At 50.8% G+C, this 21,130-nt stretch overlaps 2 protein-coding genes across 6 annotated transcripts in view; one reads left to right on the top strand and one right to left on the bottom strand.

Annotated features, from left to right (window-relative positions):
* CFAP100 (cilia and flagella associated protein 100) overlaps positions 1–8,867 on the top strand; it is a 51,942-nt gene extending 43,075 nt beyond the window's left edge. For all 4 annotated transcript variants that reach the window (XM_049641139.1, XM_049641141.1, XM_049641138.1 and 1 more), the window contains 4 exons: positions 5,099–5,234; positions 6,344–6,549; positions 7,504–7,597; positions 8,554–8,867. In XM_049641139.1, coding sequence (XP_049497096.1) covers positions 5,099–5,234; positions 6,344–6,549; positions 7,504–7,597; positions 8,554–8,667 — 550 coding nt within the window. In that variant the 3' untranslated portion in view covers positions 8,668–8,867. The remainder of the gene's footprint in view (positions 1–5,098; positions 5,235–6,343; positions 6,550–7,503; positions 7,598–8,553) is intronic.
* Positions 8,868–9,163: 296 nt separating this feature from the next.
* ZXDC (ZXD family zinc finger C) overlaps positions 9,164–21,130 on the bottom strand; it is a 37,737-nt gene continuing 25,770 nt past the window's right edge. For both annotated transcript variants that reach the window (XM_049641136.1, XM_049641137.1), the window contains 3 exons: positions 13,481–13,650; positions 12,042–12,143; positions 9,164–10,867 (listed from right to left, as the gene is read on the bottom strand). In XM_049641136.1, coding sequence (XP_049497093.1) covers positions 10,781–10,867; positions 12,042–12,143; positions 13,481–13,650 — 359 coding nt within the window. In that variant the 3' untranslated portion in view covers positions 9,164–10,780. The remainder of the gene's footprint in view (positions 10,868–12,041; positions 12,144–13,480; positions 13,651–21,130) is intronic.

Here is a 21,130-nt window from a genome sequence, read left to right as displayed (position 1 = left end):
GCTTTTAAAATTGCCCACATTTATGGGGCACCTGGTTCAGTTGGTTAAGTGTCTGACCTCGGCTCAGGTCATGATCTCATGGTTTATGAGTTCGAGCCCCACGTTGGTCTCTGTGCTGACAGCTTGGAGCCTGGAGCCTGCTTCAGATTCTGTGTCTCCCTCTCTTTCTGCCTCTCCCCGACTCATATTCTGTCTCTCAAGAATAAGTAAAACATTAAAAAAAATGTTTTAATTGCCCACATTTTACCTTTATTGGGACCTTTATTCTGTCATACAACTTTAAGTTAATGTCTGATTTCATTTCACCATGCAGGACTCCCCTGGGCATTTCTGGCAGGGCAGGTCTACTGGTCACAAACTCCTTCACTTTTGTTTTTCTGGGAATGTCTTAACTTTACCCTCACTTTTAAAGGGCAGTTTTTCCAGATACAGAATTCTTGGTTAACACTTGGTTTTTTTCCTCTGAGCACTTTGAATATATTAGGTCTTCTGACCTCCAAAGTTTCTAATGAGAAACTTCTGATAATCTTATTGAAGATCTTCTGTATGTGATGATTGCTTCTCTCTTGCAGCTTTCAAAATCCTCTGGCTTTGGCTTTTAATCATCCCATAACAGTTTGATTATAACAATCTCTCAGGGGGCGCCCAAGTGACTCAGTCGGCTAAGCATCCAACTTTGGCTCAGGTCATGTTCTCATGATGGGTGAGTTCGAGCCCCACATTGGGCTCTGTGCTGACAGCTCAGAGCCTGGAGCCTGCTTGGATTCTGTGTCTCCCTCTCTCTCTGCCCCTCCCCTACTCACTCTCTGTCTCAAAAATAAATAACAAATTAAAATAATAATAATCTCTCAATGTGGGGCTCTCTGATTTCCTCTTATTGGAGTCCCTTAGGCTTTTTCGATGTCTTTCATGTCTTTCATCCAATTTTAGAGTTTTCATCCATCATTTCTTCAAATCCTCTCCTCCCCCTTTTCTCTTCTCCTCCTGGGACGTCCATGATGCATATATTAGTTCTCTTGATGGTATCCCACTAATTCCTTAGGCTCTGTTTGCTTTTTTCAATCTTTTTCTTCCTGTTCCCCAGCCTTGATAGTTTCCATTGTCCGATCTTCAAGATCACAGATTCTTCTCCCTGCTCAGAGCAGCCTTTGAATCCCTCTAGTGAATATTTCGTTTCAGTTACTTATCAGGTCCAGAATTTTTTTCTTTTTAGGTTTCCTATCTCTTTATTGATACTTTCATTTTATTTGCACATCATCTTCTTGACTTTCTCTATATCTTCTTTTAGATCTTTGAGCATCTTTTTTTGACAGTTGTTTTGAAGTCTTTGTGGTATGTCTAACATCAGGGATTTGGGAAGAAATTTTCTGTTTATTTTTTTCCTTACTGAATGGGCCATACTTTTTGTTGCCTTGATTTTGTTGTTGGAACACTGAACATTTGAATCTAATAACGTGGTAACTCTGGAAATCAGATTTTCTCCTTACTCCATGGTGTACCGTTTTTGTTTATTTGAATGTTGTAGGCGGTCTCTGTGTTGAGAATCACCCTGAGGTGTAAACCTAGTCTTTTCTGAGACTTTCCCTTGGCATGCATGGTCACTGTCTAATTTTCCCCATATATGCTGTTGTTTGTACATGTCCTTGGTCTTTAATGTCTGGCTCTCCAAAGGGGAAAAGGCAAAAAAAAAATGGAGGAAAAAGAGCACTGGTCCTTTAAATCCCCTGGAAGTCAAGTGGACTTGTGACAATGAGGGAATGTTAAAACAGTGGCTGCCTGCCCATTTGCCTGTACCTCTGTGGTCAGAAGCACCAATCGGGGATCAGGGCAGAGATCCCCCGTTATTTTGGAGAACAGGGCCCTTAAAAAAAGGCTCACTCTAATTCCCAAGGCTGTGCTAGACTAAAATTAACTACAATTACCATCCAAGCCTTCCCCTGGAAGTTGCAAGCTTTAGTAGACTCCAGAGTTCCAAAATGGCTTTATCAGATTCTGCCAGTGCGATCGCTGTCCAGTGGGGACACAGATTCCTGATGGTCCTACTCTGCCATCTTTCTCTATTTCAGAGTATTTTATTTTTTTCTTTTTGCCGCTATTTCTGCAGGAATATGGTAACTTTCTCTTTTGAATGATCCTTATTCATATTTGGTGATGTTTGCTTTTTTCTTTTTTTAATACCAGTGGAGTGAACTTTCTAGCTATATGTCCCCAGGTATCTATGAAGGGATCGTCTTTCTTGCTATCTTTCAAAAAACTTTTTATAACTTCTGCAGTTCGGCCCAATACCACTAAGGAAATCTCATACAGGGGCACCTGGGTGGCTCAACCGGCTGAGCGTCTGACTCTTGATCTCGGCTCAGGTCATGATCTCACAGTTCATGAGTTTGAGCCCCACATCAGGCTCTGTGCTGGCAGCACAGAGCCTGTAGGGGATCCTCTGTCTCCCTCTCTCTCTCTGCCCCTCCCCTGCTCAGCCTCTCTCTCTAAATAAATTTAAAGAAGGAAAAAGAAAATCTTGTACATATAAATGTACAAAAATGGAGAGACTAGTATCATGAGTCCCCAAGGGCCCATCACCAGCTTCAATACTGATCACCTCATAGCCGATCTCCTTTTCCCTAGACCCCACTGACTTCTCCGCCTCCCATATTATTCCAAATTCCAGGCACGTATCATTTCATCTGTAAGTACTCCAGTAGAGCTCCCTCAAAAGATATGGGCTCTTTATCGTAACCACAGTACCATCGTCACATCTAAAAAAACAAAAACAAAACAGTAATCCTTAATACTGAATATCCATGATCCATAAATGATTGGAGTTTTTAAACTGTTGGTTTGAATTAGAATCCAAATAAGATCGTACTCTGCAGTTGGTTGTGTCGTTAAATCCCTTTTGATGCATAGGTTCCCTCTCCATCTTGTTGTCCCCCTGCAGTTCAGTTGTTGAAGAAACCAGGTCACTCTTCCAACAGTGAAGTGCTCTTTAGACTCTGGAATGGCTCCTAAAATCAGCACTTCTGACAAACACTCAAGTGACGTGCACACTGGTCTGAGGCCCGCTGCTGAGCAGTGGGTCCCTTATGCCTCTGCATTCCTGTCAATTGGTGGGATTTCACCGAGAAAATCCTGGCCCAACAGTGTTACATTTCAAGAGAACTATTTGGGAAAAGGTATCTTTTTATGCCAGTTACCCTGATAAGAAATAGAACAACGAAAACCCTACCACCACGTCCGCAGACCAAAGGCAAAATAGCACTGTACCAGCTGTAGGATCACACCTAGCAGTTAAGGCAATGACGGTGAAGGAAGTATTTAAGAAAAAAAAAAAAAAAAAGGTTAAAACTGAATGCAGTCACATGTCCTTTGGGAGGAGTACCACTGACCCCAAATGCACTCGTCCCTACGATGGGCACTCTGGGTTGGAGGGAAATTGGGCCTGACACCCAGGAGGTGCTTTATGCTGTCATCCCAGGTGACCTGCATGAGCCCCACCAGCACCTGGGTGGGTGGGTGGGGATGAGCTGCATGTGGTCTCTCTGGCCACCCACCAGCTGGTCCGTCTGGCCTGACCAGCTCAACCGCCCTCACACTCACAAGCTCCTGGCCTCGGCACTCAACCCCATAGCCAGGGGAGTGTAGCCTGCACCCCTGTGCTGGTGCATGTGACAGGCCGTGGGACCCGCAGCAGGCAAAGGGCCAGCAGCCCATGATGCTTTGTTTGCTTAGAGTTGAGAAAATGTCCGTGGGTCCTATCAACAAATGGGGAGACAGCCACAGAATCATCATGGGGGTGGCAGGGTCCCTTTGGGCCTCCCAGGCACTGCTGGGAGTGGCCCGGTGTCCATGTGCTCTAACTGGGACCTGCATGCAGCTGACCACAATGGGTAGACCTCTGTCAGCCAACACATGATGGTCGGTGTCTGCCATGACTGTGAAAGATCTTTACTTATTATTCTTTATTATTTCACTTAAAATTTGATTGTTGGAATTCTATTCCTAAATATATGCCCCAGAGAATTGAAAACAAGTCCTCACAAAAACGTGTGAGTGTTCACAGCAACATAATTCCCAGGAGTCAAAAGGTAGGACCCCCCCCCCCCCCAAATGTCTATTTCAACACAGTGTGGTCCATCCATATAGGGGACGGTCACACAATCATAACAAAGAACAGAGTTCTGACACACGCCACACTTTGGAAACATTCTGCTGAATGAAGGAGCCAGACACACAGACCACTGACGTATGGCTCCAGGTTTACCAGACGTCCAGGAGAGACACGCGGTGGGGGGGAGGAGGAGTGGACAACAGGGAGTGACTGCTAATGGGGACTGGGTTTCTCCGGGTGGTGAAAATGTTCTAAAATGAGATGATGACGATAGTTGCAAATCTGACAACTACCGAATTGTACATTTTAAAAGAAGTGCCTGAGTGGCTCAGTCGGTTAAGCATCTGACTCTTGATTTTGGCTCAGGTAACGATCTCCTGGTTCTTGAGATCAAGCCCCATGTCGGGCTCTGTGCTGAGCGTGGAGTCTGCTTGGGGTTCTCTCTTCTCCCTCTGTCTGTCCCTCCCCCACCTGTGCGCATGCTCTCAAAATAAGCATTTAAAAAAGAATTTTCTAGGTATGTGAATTATACCTCAATAAAGCTGTTACTTTTTTTTTTTGTAGTGTTGATCATTAAAGATCTTAAATCTTTTTAATTTTTTTAATGTTTATTTACTTTTGAGACAGAGACAGAGACAGAGTGCGAATGGGGGAGGGGCAGAGAGAGAGACACACACACACACACAGAATCTGAAAAGGCTCCAGGCTCCCGACTGTCAGCACAGAGCCCAATGGGGGGCTCGAACCCCCGAACCGTGAGATCATAACCTGAGCCAAAGTCCAGCGCGTAACCAACTGAGCCACCCAGGCACCCCTAAAGACCTTAAATCTTACCCCTGCATCTCAGCAGCATCTCTGACCCCTGGGCCACGCAGACCCTTCACAGTCATGGCCCCTAAGCCCTCAGGACCAGTGGCAGGGTGGTCGGGCTCTGAGAGGTGAAGTGCCTGGAGCAGCGCTGAGTGGGCGGGGCCCTGCTGGTCCCCTATCCAGGGACAGGGAAGTCAACCAGCTGAAGCAGTGGGTCAACACGCTGATGACGTCCATCGCCAAGGAAGAGGAGACAGTGGCCGAGCTGCAGCTCAAAGCTCGAGTGTTCCACTTCGGCGAGTACAAGGGCGCTCAGGAGGTAGGCCCCCGGTCAGCGGTCAGCGGGTGTGGAGGGAGTGTGGGCGACCACAGGCCTGGGGCCCGGTCCCTTCAAGAGCACCCCCGGGAGCACCCAGTGCCCAGCACTCAAAGCCAGTCCTGAGACACTGAAATGTTCTGGGGCAGCCACGCCCCTCGCCACTTTCCAGGCTCTGTAGGCCTGACTGAGGGGCACCGGCTGGAGAAGGCCCTTGGTCCCCAAACTGGAGCCACCCCATGTACTTACGCCCCTTGGCTGCTCAGCTGCCCCCAGCACACCACCTCCATTCCTTTGTCCTTCCATTCAACAAATACGTCTGCTTCTTCCACACCAAGTGTCCGGAAGGTGAGCCTGCCAGGAGGAAGAAGGCATGTCCCCAGGCCAGGCTGAAAGAGTGAGAGTGTTCTGAGAGCACAAAGGGCCAGGAATTCCTGACAGTGCCGCTGGGGTCACAGGCATGGCCCCAGCTTCCTAATTCAAATTCCTTCCTTCATTCAAATTACTGATGAGCACCTACTGTGTGCCAGCACCAGGCCAGGGACAGAGGATGCCACGACAAGCTAGGCCAGTGCCACCGGCCTCCTGCCAGACAGACTCACTGGCTGCTGGCCTGAGCCTTTCTGTCGGCTGTTCCTCACTTAATCCTCACACCCAATCCATGTGGCAGGGGATGTTACATTTCTGAATGTCAGCGGGCTCAGAGGGAGGGGTTCATCTGCCCCAGGCCACACAGAAAGTAACTCACAGGACAGCGTCCAGTGGAGAGCCGAGGTCAGTCCAAGGGTGGAACAGGAAGGCTCCCTGGAGGAGGGGACTAGGCCACGTGCACAGCAAGGCAGCTGGGGTAGAGGCTGAGGCACAGGTGTGAGTCCCAGCGTGGGGGCTGGAAGCCTGGACCGGGCTGACCACAGGAGGGCAAAGGGGGTCAGGCAGCTGTGGCCTAGAAAAATCCAAGTGTCCAAGCTGTTTCTCCCAGGGATCCTGAGTGTGCCGGGCAGAGCTCGGGGAGGCCAGCCGTGTCTCAGCAAGGGGCCCTGGGTCTGGCAGGCTGTGCAGTGGGGGTGCACGGAGGCCCACGCAACCCCTCTGCGGGCCTGCCTGCCTTGCAGGACAAGCTTCTGGAAAGCCTGAACCACAAGGTGCTGGACGTGTACCGGCACTGCATTGGCACCCAGCAGGAGTCCAACCTGGGCACTGTGCAGATGCTCACCATCATCGAGCACTACCTGAACGAGCTGCTCGAACACCTAGAGCATGTACCCCAGGTCAAGATCGAGCAGGCTGAGAAGGCCAAGGAGAAGGAGCGCCGCATGAGGTGAGAGCCCAGGCCCCTGTCCCACCGGGCCGCCTCACGCAGTAGGGAGGGCCCTGAGAGCGAGGATGCCCTCCACACCCCTGCCCCTGCTCCGGGCTGGCCTGTCCTCTGAGAGCTCCCGAACCAGGGAGAGAGGACCCTGATGCTCTGACCTCAAAGACGAAGCCAGGGGGTCTTCCAGAGGGGGCATCAAACTCAGCCCAGTGAGGGAAGGCCCTCTCCTGGAGTGGGAGACGACGTGGACTCGGGGAGCCCAGGAGCCAAAGTGAGGGTGTGGACAGCATGGCCTTGCCCTGAGGACAAGGGGCAGCATTGGCCATTTTCTCTGATGGATGGGAGAGGGAGAGATTGGCGTTGCCAGAACCCAGGGGAGGGAAGGTGCAGACTCAGGGAGAAGCTGAGGAAGGCTGGTTTAAGGGCAGAGGCAGGCAGGAACACTTGGCAGTCATGGGTAGCATGGACCCATCCTCCAGGGGGAGGCCCAGGGAGCTCCCCACAGACCCAGTGGCTCCGCTGGCCTGGGGGGCTGCCTGCTTCATTCACTCCTGTGCAGGGCCGTGAGACACGGCCACCTGCAAAGAGCCATCTGCCTCTCCCACAAGCAAAGGGGCTCTTCCTCTGTGTCCCCTGTCCCGTATCCTGGTAGAAGCAGGCACTGGGCAAAAGTTTGATGAGCAGAGAGGCACACACAGAGGTGGACCAGTGACCAGGGAGGGGGACTGAGGAACGTGGGCCTCCAAGGGGTAGGAGCCGATGGACCAGAGCTGGGACCTCCAAAAAGCAGGGGCAGCAGCCAACCTGGCCTGGCAGGGAAGGGTGAAGAGTGGGGAGTTCTCTCAGAGGGAGGGCCATGGCCTGACAGAAGGCTGCATCAAGGAGCTAGGAAGGGAAGCTGGCAGCCTTCCCAGGCTCCTCCCGTCTTTTGATGTGTCCTGTGCTGCCCCCCACACCCAGACTCCGGGAAGAGAAGGTGCTGATGCAGAAGCAGCTGCAGGAGGAGCGTCTGCAACGGGCCCAGGCTCGGGCCCAGGCAGAGATCAAGAAGAAGGTGGGCATGGTGGCCCTGGGGAGTCACTGCTGGGGAAGGGGCCCCACCGGCAGGCATGGTTGAGGCCGGGAGGGGCTGAGGGCCTGGCTCGCACCGTTTGCAGAAGCTACTGCTGAGACCCTGGGGGAAAGACGGAGCCATCAGAGCAAGGCGGGGGTAGAGCAGGGTCTCCCGGTCCTGGCCCACCAATCCCGCTGCCCCTCAGGGCTGCCCTCCACCTCCGGACCCGCTTCCTCTGCGAGTCCTCCCCTGGGGCTGCCTGCCCTCTCACACAAGCACTCCTGGTGACTGGCCTGGCTGCGCACTCCCGGCCCTGCCCAGGTGCAGGCCCCCGGCTCAGCCCCTGCAGGGTCCCACTGTACCACCTACACTCCAGCACGACCCCATCACTGCAGCTCATCCTCTGTCACTAGGGGTCCCCCCGGCCACCCCACAGGGAACAGGTTCTGGCCCTGGCAGCAGGAGGTGTGCTCCCTCAAGCAAGCCCAGGCCTGAATACAGCCCCCAACAGACAGATGAGGCCGAAGGGCCACTCTCTGAAAGGTAGCACTCTCCACGCTGTCACGTGGGGATGGCAGACACTGGGGCGGGGCGTCTCCTCCTGAATCCCCAGCGCAAAGGAAGTAGGTTCCCTCTGTTCAGCCAGGCATTCCCAATCCGTTTTGAGGTACATCCCTGCGCGCACACACACACACACACACACACACACACACATCTAGGGGCCGGCACCCCAGGGAACAGGCTTCATAAACGCGGGCTGGACTCACTCCCGGGGCACTGAAGGGCAGCTCTGGCCCAGAGCCCACAGGCTGAGCAGAGGCTGGGACCTCCACGGGGTCCCCCGGCCTCAGCTCCGCAGCCTCGAGAGGCATGCTGCCCGGTGTCTGGGTGTCTAGGCGGCACCTTCCGGCGCAGCGAGGCTGCAGAGCGCAGGCTCACGGGGTCTTACTCTGCAGAGAGGCAGGAGGCTGGTGTGTCGCTCCCAGCTCCCAGTCCTGAAAATAAAGGTGGAGCCTGAGCACGTGCTGATGGACAAGGACAAGGAGGAGCAGCTGCTGTTCTTCACCTAGCCCTCCGGCGCTGGCCGGCCCCTCTGCCCACAGCACAGCAACAGCAGCAGCAGGAAGCCCGGGCAGGGCAGGGCAGGGCAGGGCGGTCGGCTGGACGTGGCTGGCGCAGGATCGCCGTGCCCCCCCCCCCCCCCCCGCCGTGGTCTCCCGCTGTGTTCCCTTACCTGTGTGAAATAAACTCTTCCTCTCTGGTGTCTTGATGGCCTGTTGCAGGAGGCAGGTTGCTTTCCACCTCCATGCCCTGCCCTTTAATCCCGGACCACTGAACAAATGCTGGAGGGAAGGAGCCCCTGCTGCCCTCATCCGAGGTGGCTACTTTGAGAAACAAGGGCCAGTTCCACGCAGAGGTGTGATGGGGGACTAGCCCCAACGCAGGGACAAGAAAAGGAGGCAGCGGGCTGAGCAGACGAAAGGGTTATTACTCCTGACTGAAGGAAAAACAGGACCTCGACGCTATGCACACAGTTCTGTGAATGAAGCCAGGGGACATCTCCAGTGCGTGATTATACAAAAACTTTTATTCATTTGTACTAGAAATTGGGCCCGTTGCCACCAGGGAACCTAGTGCCCAGAAAACTGACGGCCAGTACCAATCACTTCACAGTGGTGGACATTCACAGGGGGACGTTCCGGGGAAAGGCCCAGCGACACACCCGAGAGAACATTCCTGTGGCCCGCCCCCTCCTCCCATCAGAAGGACAGCACAGTGTGATCAACAGGCCACTTTGCCCCCAAGGCCACCCTGGCAGGCGGGCTGGCTCCTCGTAGAGAGAAGGGGCTTCCGGGCGACCTGGAGGCCAAGGTGCCAGATGGACACAAAACTTTAGTCTGTGCCGCAGCACAGAGTTCTGTGGGTAAAGACCATTCATAAATGGGGCCCAAGTTCCTTTGGAGGGAGCAGCAGCCTGGACAGACAGCACCTCAGAGCAGGACAGAGAGAGGACTCACAATCAAATGTTGGGGTGATTCTCAAAAGCCCAAGTCCAGAAACTCAAGTAATGAAGAAACACAAAACAGAGTTTGGACAATTCCAAGTCCAACAACCCAAACAGCATCTGAACAAACATGCACTTCCAAAGGCACAAGGCAGAAAACCAGCATTTCTGAGTGACCCTGTGTCCAGTCCCGCTAACAAACAAATAAATATGTGCAAGGTTATCAGCTCGCCTTCTCTGGCCAGACAGACCGTACTCCGTAGAAACGTACGGTGACACAGTAGATGCACATGTGCGGCCTCAGCAACAAACACACACGCCACTGTCCCTGTCCTACATGTGACGTGTAGGACTCAGGACATGACTTTAGAAGCTGCGGACGAATTATCGTTAAATATTAATAGCCAAATCCAGAGTTCGGAAAAATTACCTTTCAAGTTTTAACTCTAACATTCCCGAATCGGGAGCTTCAAATCTGCTCTATGCAGAGGCCTCACTAACAGGACCCCAGGTGCTCCACTTCACCCCCATCATTTTCTTCTCATGCCAGCCACCTGCCTGGTCCTGCCAAAACGTGGATCTGAATTTGGCTTCACTGGGACAACAGGGCCGCTTCTGCCCCAGAGGGTGACAAAACCAACCCAACTACAAACACCCAAGGGGGTGGGAAACAGCCTGTTAGCTGAGAAAGGGAAAACGGTTTCTAGGTCTGTCTCAGGCCAAATGCTAAAACACAGAAGCTGAAAGACCCCACTTAGATTTACTACGGATATAGTCGTACTTGACTAGGGAATCTGTACCCCACCCGACTGCCTGCAGAAGTCTGTTTTCTTAATGCAGCAGGTGCTCCACAGTTTAGATCAAATTGGACAAAGGCTGTCCGTGCACAGCCAAGTACAGAAAAGGCATGTGCTTTTGCCCCTGAAGGCAATCCTTGCCTCACGAAGCACTTTGCTCAGATAAGGCAATTTCAGCTAATACAGCCCCAAACCGGTTCCTGATAAAATGTAAGGAAGATATTTTTGAGAAATGTGCCCAAAAGTCTCCAAAGCACTCGGCTAGCCTCCTGAGCAGAAACCACGTGGGGGCTCACTCAGGCCTGCGAGAGCACGTAATGGGAGTCCTGGGGGACACGGACCGGAGGCATCACCCTCGGGTCCCCAGGCAGAGGGCTGCTGTCACTGTAGGTCCTGCAGATTGATGGTGCTCCTTGCACACTGCACGTCCTCAGGCTCGGCGTCCCCTCCAGCTGCAGGAAGCACTTCCTGAAAAAACCAAGCAGAGCAGTGAAGGACGGGGCAGGGCTGGGGGCGGGGGGAGGTGCGGAACCACCTCCCGGACGCAGCCCTGCAGCCACACACAACCAGCAGCATAACCCATGGGCCGGCCGGTAGGGCACCTCTCCCTGTTCTCGACTCGAGTCTTGCTTTCCCCTTATTATATATTCTTCGAAGAAAGGAATTTTAGCATAAACAAAAAAGGAAAAGTGAACTTAATAATACTGTGTTGCAGGTTTGCTCATAAATGTTGACTGTCCTTGTTTATCTCATAGCCCTTTTCCCCATTTTGTATGTGGGCCGCACCCTTCCCAGTTCCCAACTGCCCCCTGCATCATCACTGACCGCCCAGGACTCTGGCCTCCCGGCCACACCATCACCCACCTAACCCACCCCCTCCTGCCTGAAGAATATTCCCACAGCATTAGATTCAAGGCGACGGTGAACATCTTCTGGCTAGTTATTTGTACACTACCAGGCTTCTTTAAGAACCATCTAATGAGTGGGAATACCAGACAGAACGGAGTTGACATCTGTGAGGTTTTCTGAATATAAGTTCCCAAACTACGTTCCAAGGACAGTCTGGGGCCCCACCGCTCCTCTGTATACCAGCACTTGACTCAATAGTTATTTTTGGTATTGAGGAAAATGCTCAACAGCCCAATTTGAATACAAGAAAACTAAAATTACTGTGTATGTGGATTTTAAAAACATGTATTTAAACTGAATTGTTAGAAGTTCGATTAGCTACATACTCTCACTATTGTATAGCCAAATCTAAATTACCCATTGCCGCCTATACCCACTGGCTTATCCACTTACTTAAGCAAACTAATTTTTCTGGGTCTATTTTCCTACAGGTTAAAAACTGGCCAGCCTGCTTCCCAGAAAAAGTGACTAGAATTTCTAAATATAAAATACTTGAGGAGTATATCCAATTTCACATTACAAGTAGGAGCTACAATGGTGAACATATCTGATCTTTCTTACCAGCCTTTTATTTCTTGGTCATTCACCCATCTTTCTAGAAAGCCGCAAAAGATCCTGGCAACGAACCCAATGGGTCTCCATTCAACGCCTACCTCAGTAAAACAAGCCTCAGAAAGCCAGAAGCTTCTGACAGTCTTACTAACAAAGCCAAAGAGTTGTAAGGCATCCACACCTGGAGGACATAGACGGGCAAATCGACAGCCAACAGGGGGTGGAAGGCGGAAGGCTGCGGGCTGAGAACCAATGGTGAGACGGCTTCACCTGAGGGGTCGTCCTGGGGAGGCAACAGCACATGTTTCATTTACCAGCCATGGCAACATTCCTCACCTTGGCCTGAGGAGTCCCCGTCAATGTGCTATACCCACCCACCCCGGATTCCAGTCAGGGCAACACAGGGAGCCACGTGAGGCCTGAGGACCCAGCAGTAACTGGAACTGGGCAGGGGGCTGCCTGCCCTTCCTCCTGGTCCTCAGCCTCTCATCTTGCTCCCAGCTGGAGACCCACACCACCTGCCATCTGGCTGTCCCCCATTCCCAGGCCCTTTCCCTGGAGCTCCCCCCAACTCAATACCGCCCCTCAGTCTAGGCTGTTCCTCAACTCTGGCGGAGGCTCCCAGCCCCTCCAGCTCTCCAGTGGCCGCCTCACCCTACACAAGAAGGCCCCCCTCTGCCCCAGCCCACCGTCGAGAAGGGATAAGAGGGCACAGGTCTCCTGCAAGGGGGAGGCTCCTAGGCCCCTAATCATGCAAGTAAGAAAAGGGACACTGGCTACCATTTCAGCTTCATTGGCATGCCCAGCCCACAGCCCCGCCACTCAACTCCTGGTGCCGGTGTCACTGTCAACACCATCATTCCCACTTCTTAGACAATAAAACTGAGGCCCGGCGTACATAAGTAGCTTGCCCCAGACAACACTAGCTAGAGAGGGAAAGGCAGAGAATCAAAAGTGAGTTTTCTCCACCTCAAAGCTCACACCTTCTATCGGGTGTCTCTTAAACAGCAGCTCCTCCCTTTGCAATGAGCGCCTTTTCTGCAACGGTGCCAGCTTTCCCGGGGGAAAGCACCTTAAACATAAAGGCTACGTCCTCCGTCGCACTGAGCACCCCCCACACACAGTGGCGCCAAGCTGCCTGAGGAAGCCCCTTCCGCCCCCCCACTGAGAAGACAAGTGAGGTCTGGGGAAGGGCAGGCAGGGGAGGGTGAGGAGTCAGGCACCACAAGACGTCCTCTGGCCAGCCTCGGGCAGCCCTTACGGCTGCTAGGAGGCCTCAGGCAGGAGTGGGGCACGGCACCCCCACTTCACAGAACTCCAAGTGAGGTGTGGCACGCAGACCGCACGGGGGCAGTGCGGACACTGAAGCGTCAATCCTCATAAGGATGAAAGCTCGGACAAGTACAGAGAGACAGGACAGGAGGAGCTGTGGTGACAGAGCGATCATCCAGTGCTTGGGATGGTTAGAAGTCGAGAGGCGGTTAGAAGTCTCTCAGTTCCTGAGAGGAAGCACTGGACAGCTGCAGGCCCAGGGAGATGCAGCCTGAAGCCTGGCCCCCGGCTGCCGCCCGGCCAGCGTCCTCCTGGCGACCAGTGTCCTCCTGGCTCGCTGGGTCTTACCTGCAATAACTGGACCTGAACACACGGCATCCCGGCTGCTGGAGCGGGTCCTGGCAGACCTCCACCGGGTACCACAAGGTTCCCACACAACCAACCGGTCTGGCTTGCGTGCAAGTGAGTAGGACTGACTTTGCCACCTTTCATCTTCCTCTGAGCAGACCCCGAGGCTCCTGAAATGAAACAGACCAGCCACATGCAATATACAGTGTGACTGCGCAGGCCCCTGCCCTCATGGGGGCCCCACTCTGGGGCCACACGGTCCCGTTGTCGCGGTGCACAGCTCTGCAGGCTTAACACGAGTCAACAGGGAGAGTCGGGGGGGTTAAGAGACGAAAAGAGCCGAGATTATGATCAGAAAGTTTAGCAAACTCACACACGTCTCCTGGACGTGCAGCAATCAGACCCCAGGTGCCCATTTCTTGGCGGGGGGGGGGGGTGCGGAGGCTCCTCCTTACCCTGCAACCCCAATACTGCAGGCACACAGGAGACCCGACACCGTGGCGCACAACCACTGCGCAGAGCAGCAGGACCACAGAAGCAGAGAAGGGAAGAAAGCGGCCATCACACCCCACCCTCGGGCACCACGGCACGTGCCCAATCACTGCCAAATCCTTCAAGCTGTTTTCTGTCCGGCTTCCTCTGCAAGAGTCATCGCCTCACTGATTTCATAAAAACACGCTTTTCAAAATACTTAAGTACAAAGAAGAAAGAAACGATCCGGACGCCCAGAAAGGGGTTTTCTAACACCCATGTGGCTTGTGAGCAGGGGGGGAACCCCAGAGACCAGCGGCCTGGATTCAAATCCTGGCTCCACCAAAGACTCTGGTACCTGACCTTGGACAAGAAACCTAAGCTCCGGCCTCAGTGTTCCCTACCTGTGACATGGGAACAATACTCCTTACCTCAAAGTTTTGGGAGGATTAAATAAGTATGTGATACGAGTTGAGAACAGTGCCTGGGTCACGGTAAGCGCCAAGGAATTTTAGGTGCTGGTGATTGCTGGGTACAGACAGCCCTGGACACGTGTACATGAATGGCTTCGGAAAGACAGTTTTACAATGAGTATCGCACAACTTCATGTTAGTAAAAGCATTTGCTTCTGTTGAATTTAATAAAATGAAAAGGAACAAGTGAAACTGAACAAGTGAAACCGAAGGACTTGCTGAACGTCCAGAAAGCATTTCCTCATGAAAATTTCTAATGATCTAATGGGAAAAGAGGAAAAACGTGAGAGGCTGCATTCTTCCTTTAGGTCTCGTACTCTGAGTTTCCATTTTAAACGGGAACGGTCAACTCTGGCACACAGGACGGGCCACCCCCGTTGGCAGCGAGTTTTCCTTTCACCTTGATGCCAAAACCAGCCTAGAGGGCCCAACTCTGGAGCCGCGCTATGTGCTACCTGTGTGCACCCCACCACTGCCTGCCTGATCCTGCCCATCACCCTCGCGGTGTTTCCCGCACGCCCAGCGCACAGGACTGGCAGGAAACTCCAGGATGATGTCTCCTTAACCCTCAGCACTTGACAGACTCAGCTCGGGGGGGTGCTGTAGGCCGCAGTGTGTTTCCACCCACGGCCTGCTCTTTCCCCCCTGGGTGTCTGAGGGATTCATCTTTGTGGCAAGTCTCGGTTTTTCCCGGGGGCACATTTAGTGCCCCCCTTCACTGCAGGGAATCGCAGTTCCATTACAGCCCTGAGTACTTCCTTCTCGTTTCTGTCTGCCAGGTTCTCTGCCTCGGGGAACCCAATCCCTCCTGCTGGATTAGCTCTGGCTGTTCTCCATGCTCCTCCTAACTGCTCTGCGTGCTTTCAGACAGCAGAGCAAGGCTGGGACAAGGGTGAGGAAGCAAGGCGAGGTGCTAAGGCGCAGGATCCACTCGCTCTTCTTTAACAGTAAAGAAATTCCATGTCACTTCCTATTCTCCCTGAACATGCTTGATATTCCACTCCACTCTGAATTTTACCTGACGCATTGTTCTGCTTTGAAGTCTTCAATGACCCTAGCATATCTCCCTGAGATAAAAAATATGTACATAAATTAAAATTTTAGGGGCGCCTGGCTGGCTCAGTTGGTTGAGCGTCCGACTCTTGATTTTGGCTAAGGTCATGATCCCAGGGTCATGGGATCAAGCCCTGCATTGTTGGGTTCTGCACTGAGCATGGAGCCTGCTTGAGATTCTCTTTCTTTCTCTCTCTCTCTCTCTCTCTCTCCCTCCCTCCCTCTCTCCCTCCCTCTGCCCCTCTCCCTGCTCACTCTCTCTCTTAAAACTAAACTAACTAAATCAAATTAAATTAAATTAAATTAAATTAAATTAAATTAAATTAATTTTAGGGGTGCCTGGGTAGCTCAGTAGGTTGAGTGTCTGACTCTTGATTTAGACTCAGGTCATGATCCCATGGTTCATAAGTTCAAGTCCCGTGTCAGGCTCTGCACTGACAGTGCAGAACCTGCCTGGGATTCTCTCTCTTTCTCTGCCCCTCCCCTGGTCGTGTGTATTCTCTCTCTCTCTCAAAATAAATGAATAAACTTTAAAAAGACAAAATTTTAGTTTAAAAACTTATTTCAATATACTTTCTAGGAGTTAAAATCATCTGAAAACCTGCATCACCATTGCAATTAGTAACACAAACCCAACCAAAATAACAGAACATACTAGAAACTCTGATAATTATGAAATGTTAAAAATAAAATTGTACTGATGTATCGAGAACAGTGTGACGGCCTGTCTTCCAGGAGGCTCATGTGGCTGTGTGTAAGTATTACTCATTGCTAGACTCAAACGGGGTCAACATACATTTTTGCTACTTAAAAAAATATTACAGATAAATGCTTGTATGCTTTAAATGTAATTTCATCACAATTATAGCACCCTGAAGCTGCAAATTCAGCTCCTTTGGGCAGCTCAGGGCAACTACACGAATGAGTGCAAGCACCACGGTCAGCATGCACCGTCAGGATGGTGCCTGTTTCTCACAAAAGGTCCGATTTCATTTTTCAGGTCAAACAAACATATTGCAACATGGATCAAGGGATGTTATGAAAATCACTATGAAGGAAAGCACCAAGTAATGTACCTTTTTAAGCTACTTTTAAAAGCAAGATTTAAATATGTGTATCTAATACTTACTAGCCAGCTCTATAAGATAAAAGCAAGGTCATTCTGAGCCACTCCTCATTTATTTCACAATGATTCAATGACAAGTGCATAGGCCACACTCTATCTTACCTATGAAGCAAGAACTATGATCAAAGCATCGTATCTCTTCAAAACATGTGCTAGCCTGTATGCCATGCAACTAGGGGGAAATGAAGTAAAAATGCTGAGAACAGAATCAGAAATAGATCCCACTTAATTTTCCCAGACAACAGCATTAACATGCTTCCTTTATACCTCATGAAAGACAACAGTATTCCCTGCTGAAAAACAAGCCAGTAACTAGAATATGATTGTATTTTTGTTAAAGGGATATAAGAGGTATTGATTCTGTAACAGGAAATAAGATGGACTATGAATGAGAATATTCATGATACACGTAAGCTAAACTGGTTTTAGCTACTCTATTAGCACACACTCCATCTAAAAGGAATCACATACATTCTCTTTTCAGTGTGTACCTTCAAGCCAATACCTAAGAATCTGGTAGTCCCACAGACGCCACAGTTAAACACTGAGATGAGAATCACTGTCTAACCTGGAGGGCTCTAGCACCTTCTCCGGTTAATAGTCCGTCCTAGGGATGCAGTGTCACCAGCTAAAAGGAACTGCTCAGGCTTACGTATCTGAACACTGCTGTTTTCATGGGATCCTCCTTAAAAGCAGTTCATGCTAGATCAAGAGCAGAAAGGTGGGAAAGGTGAGGGCTCTAAATGAACGCAGCTCCCACCCCCACAGCTCCCTCTACACTGTATCTTGGTGCAGAACCTCTCAACATGGCCCCCTAGGAGAACCCATGCACGAGAAATGCCAAGCTGGCAAGACTGCCTCAAGGCAGTCTTGACGCCTGTGTGAGTTAATCCATACACAATGCCTCCACGAAGCCAGCACTCTCAGGTGTTCTGGGTCTGGGGCTCTGGAAGAGCTTTTATATAGGCCCTAAGGGGCTGCGCCACAGGGAGCTTGGTGGAGGGACGGGACTCGCTGTCATGAAGGAAAGGCGGACAGGAGAGCCTGCAGAAGTCCTAGACCCAAATGCATGGTCTCAAACTACAAATGGAAGATGACGATCTGAAAGCAGATTCCCTTCCAACTAGCCATGCTCGCCTCCCCTTCCAAGTCTTCTCATCCATCCAAGTTCCTGGAGCCAGGCCAAGGGCTCCCATCAGTACCCTGGGGAAGCTGCGAGGGGAAAAGGTGGGCCATAAGAGGGAACCTGAGCCCGCACACACTGAGCGCCCAAGTGCTTGAAATCTAGACTCCCTGCTCAAGAGAAAAAACACCTTTACCTGCTGGAGCCATCAGCACAGGGTGCTGGGGTACATGGCCCCAAATGATACACTGTGCCATCTGGTAACGTGCCATCAACATGTAAAACAGCTAAAAATGAATTACACACTGCCTGAGTTAGTTATGCAAGCCCACCAATCCACGGATGCTTGAAGGCTTACAGCCAACACATGGTGTCTACATGGAACTCCATGACGGCCATGAGGCCGCCCTCACTAGTAAAGATGCCATGACACTACGTGCAACGTGACTTAATAAACTTAATAAACCAATCTCAAGAAAAACTAAAGAATCCCTTTCTCACAGTGGAAATCCAGAAACCTTTAAAAGGCAAGTCATCTTCATAATGAACGAATTTTCCTTCGATAACCTCAACACTGATCCGAAACACTGGTTTTGTGCTAGATAACTTGAAAGAGCCGGGAGAGGAGAGAAGGAGAAATCCAGCTGGCAATTAAGTTTCTAGTTAAGTAGACCTAAAAAGAGAATCCTGTTCAGGCATGAAATAGCCAGGTGAGCCGGAGTGCACAGCGAACTGTGGTGCAGCATCACCTCACCTCACCTCACAGAGCCATCATCAGAATTAGGTGAGACCAGCAGCACAGAGCCTGGCTCAGGCAAGGTGCTCCACACATCTCCTGGAGATGCCCCTATGCTAACAGCTACAGAACCCAGTGCCATCCCAAGCACGTGCCATCCTCGCCCCCAGGAGGGATGTGCAATGGAGATGGTCAGCTCCCTATCCTACACACCGCTGGCTCAGAGGGCTCCTTCCCCCCACCAGGTGTGTACCGGGGAGCATGATGAACTTTGGGCTTCATGCTTTCACACTTCCTGTTGCTTAGTTCTACGCGGCTGTTAAAGGATGTACCACAAGAACATGTTTATTCACAAGAAAAAATGTTCGTGTTTAATAGCAAAAAGGAGGTAAGAAATACACGTGTATCATTTCTTCAAAACAAGTAACAGGTATAGTTTAGACACGTAGGCAAATGTTTAACATCAAAACGCTGGAAGTGGTTTTCCCTGGGTGGTGGAGCTGCCGGGGAAGGTACGTTAAGAAATCCATGATTTTTCCCTAAGAGCACACCAACATTACCGGAACCCGACGGAACGTGCACCCTCAGTTTACAGGCCCGCACGTCTGTGCTCCGGCTGTCCCCACTTGTTTGGGGGCCTTGCTCTCCACCAGAGCACTGGCTGGCTTTCATCATAGACACCCTTCAGCAGGCCTGGGTCACCTCCAGCACAGTGGTCTCCCTGCCCCATCAATTCTTTTTCGAAGCCCGTGTGGAGATTTTAACCAAGTAAGTCTTCCAAATGAACTTAAACCTGACGGGTATTTTTTTTTCTTTTAAAAAGTTCCTTTCGGGGGGGCACCTGGGTGGCTCAGTCGGTTAAGCATCCAACTTTAGCTCAGGTCATGATCTCAGGGTTCATGACCTCAGGCCCCCGAGTCAGGCTGTCTGCTGTCAGTGCAGAGCCCGTTTCTGATCCTCTGTCTCCCTCACTCTCTGCTCCTCCGTCACTCGCTCTCAAAAATCAACATTAAAAAAAAAGTAATAAAAAGTTCCTTTGGGGGTACCTGGGTGGCTCAGCTGGTTAAGTATTCAACTCTTGGTTTCGACTCGGGTCATGATCTCACGGTTTGTGGGTTTAACAGCGCAGAGCCTGCTTTGGGATTCTCTCTCTGCTCCCACCCCCTCAAAATGAACGAACTTAAAAAATAAAATAAGAAATAAAAGGTTCCTTTGGGATTTTAAAGGAAATGAATAAAAAATGTAAATTAACAGTACGAATTGAGTGTTCCATCCAAGTACACGGTAAGCTGTAAACAGGCCCTTATCCAGGCCCAGCATATCTGTCACTAGTAGTTCTGATACTTTATTACTTTCATTGCCATTATGAGTGACATCTATTTTTCCAGATTGTTTTTCCGATTATTCTGATAGAAAAGCAACTCATGTGATATATGCAAACATTTTTTATACAATTAGCTACTGGTTTACCCTTATTTGTAATTATTCGAGTCTATTCCCTTGGGTTTTCTAAGGCTGATAATCATCACTGATGGGCAATCACATCTTCCTATTGATTTTTCTCTAAAGTTTCCATAAAAACGTCCAATGTTATTGTAGTGCTGGTGTGGCTGCATCTTCTGATTATAACGGGAAGAGGTTCCCCACTGAAAATGACTGTTTTTCTGACTTGTTCTCCATTATTAGGGAAATCTTTTTAGTTCCTAGTTAAAGGTTTATGATTTTTGAAAATCAACAATGATGAGTTTTATCGACTGCCTTGTTTGGCATCAGTGAAGATCACGCGGTTCGCCTCTGGCTCTCTGATGTGGCAAATCATACTGACAGCTGCCTAACCGTGACTCACGTGGAACCCTGCACAAGCCCTAGTCATCTGGAATTCAGGGGCTGGTATTTTACTCGGGTTCTACGCCCACTTCACTCGCTGAAGACGAAACGCTCTTTTCTTGTGTGTAGTACCGCTGGCAGGCTGACTGAAGGTTCTGGAGCCAGTCGGCCTTGGGTGCCATCCCCGGTGCGGCCATCCATCAGCTGTGCAGCCCCGTCAAGTCAATCTCTCTGTGCCTCAGCTTCTTCATCCAGAAAGTGGAGCATCAGCACTTACATCTCATAGGGTTGCTGTGAGCAGTACATCAGAACAATGCTGGGTATATGAGCTTCGATGAACTGTTAACGCTTCGGTCAGGCGTAGCTCTGGGGTATGCTAACTGAATGCCTCTTATTTGAAATGTGGCTGGTGATTAGCTATCTGTTCATGGTTTGCCGTTCTTTCAAATACTGCCTGGATCTTTACTTCATTAGGTACTGGGCTGTAACGGCAATCCTCACCGTGAAGCTTACGACTGCTGCCTGTGTCCTAAGCACACATACGTATGTTTTCCAGGGACATACAGATGAAGCTACAAACAGAATACAATGATGAAGCAGTAGAGCGTACCCTGGAAACACTGAGACGGCCAGTGCCAAGAGATCTCGAAAAAGGTTTGGGATAATCTAGCAGCCATAATGCAGTCATCATAGCCCTTATGAAACTGTCCATAGAGGATTAGTCAGGGGCCCATCAGGGCCCCAGGAACACTCTAGGTATAACACCCAGAGGGATTCCACGCAGACGGTGGGGTACACCAGTGACAGCACACTAACGAGCAACCACCTAAGTTGGCACAGC

This window comes from Panthera uncia, chromosome A2 (genome assembly GCF_023721935.1).
Source record: "Panthera uncia isolate 11264 chromosome A2, Puncia_PCG_1.0, whole genome shotgun sequence".
Classification (NCBI taxonomy): domain Eukaryota; kingdom Metazoa; phylum Chordata; class Mammalia; order Carnivora; family Felidae; genus Panthera; species Panthera uncia.
The sequence above is the reverse complement of the archived record's forward strand: the minus strand, read 5'-3'. Positions and strand labels throughout refer to the sequence as shown.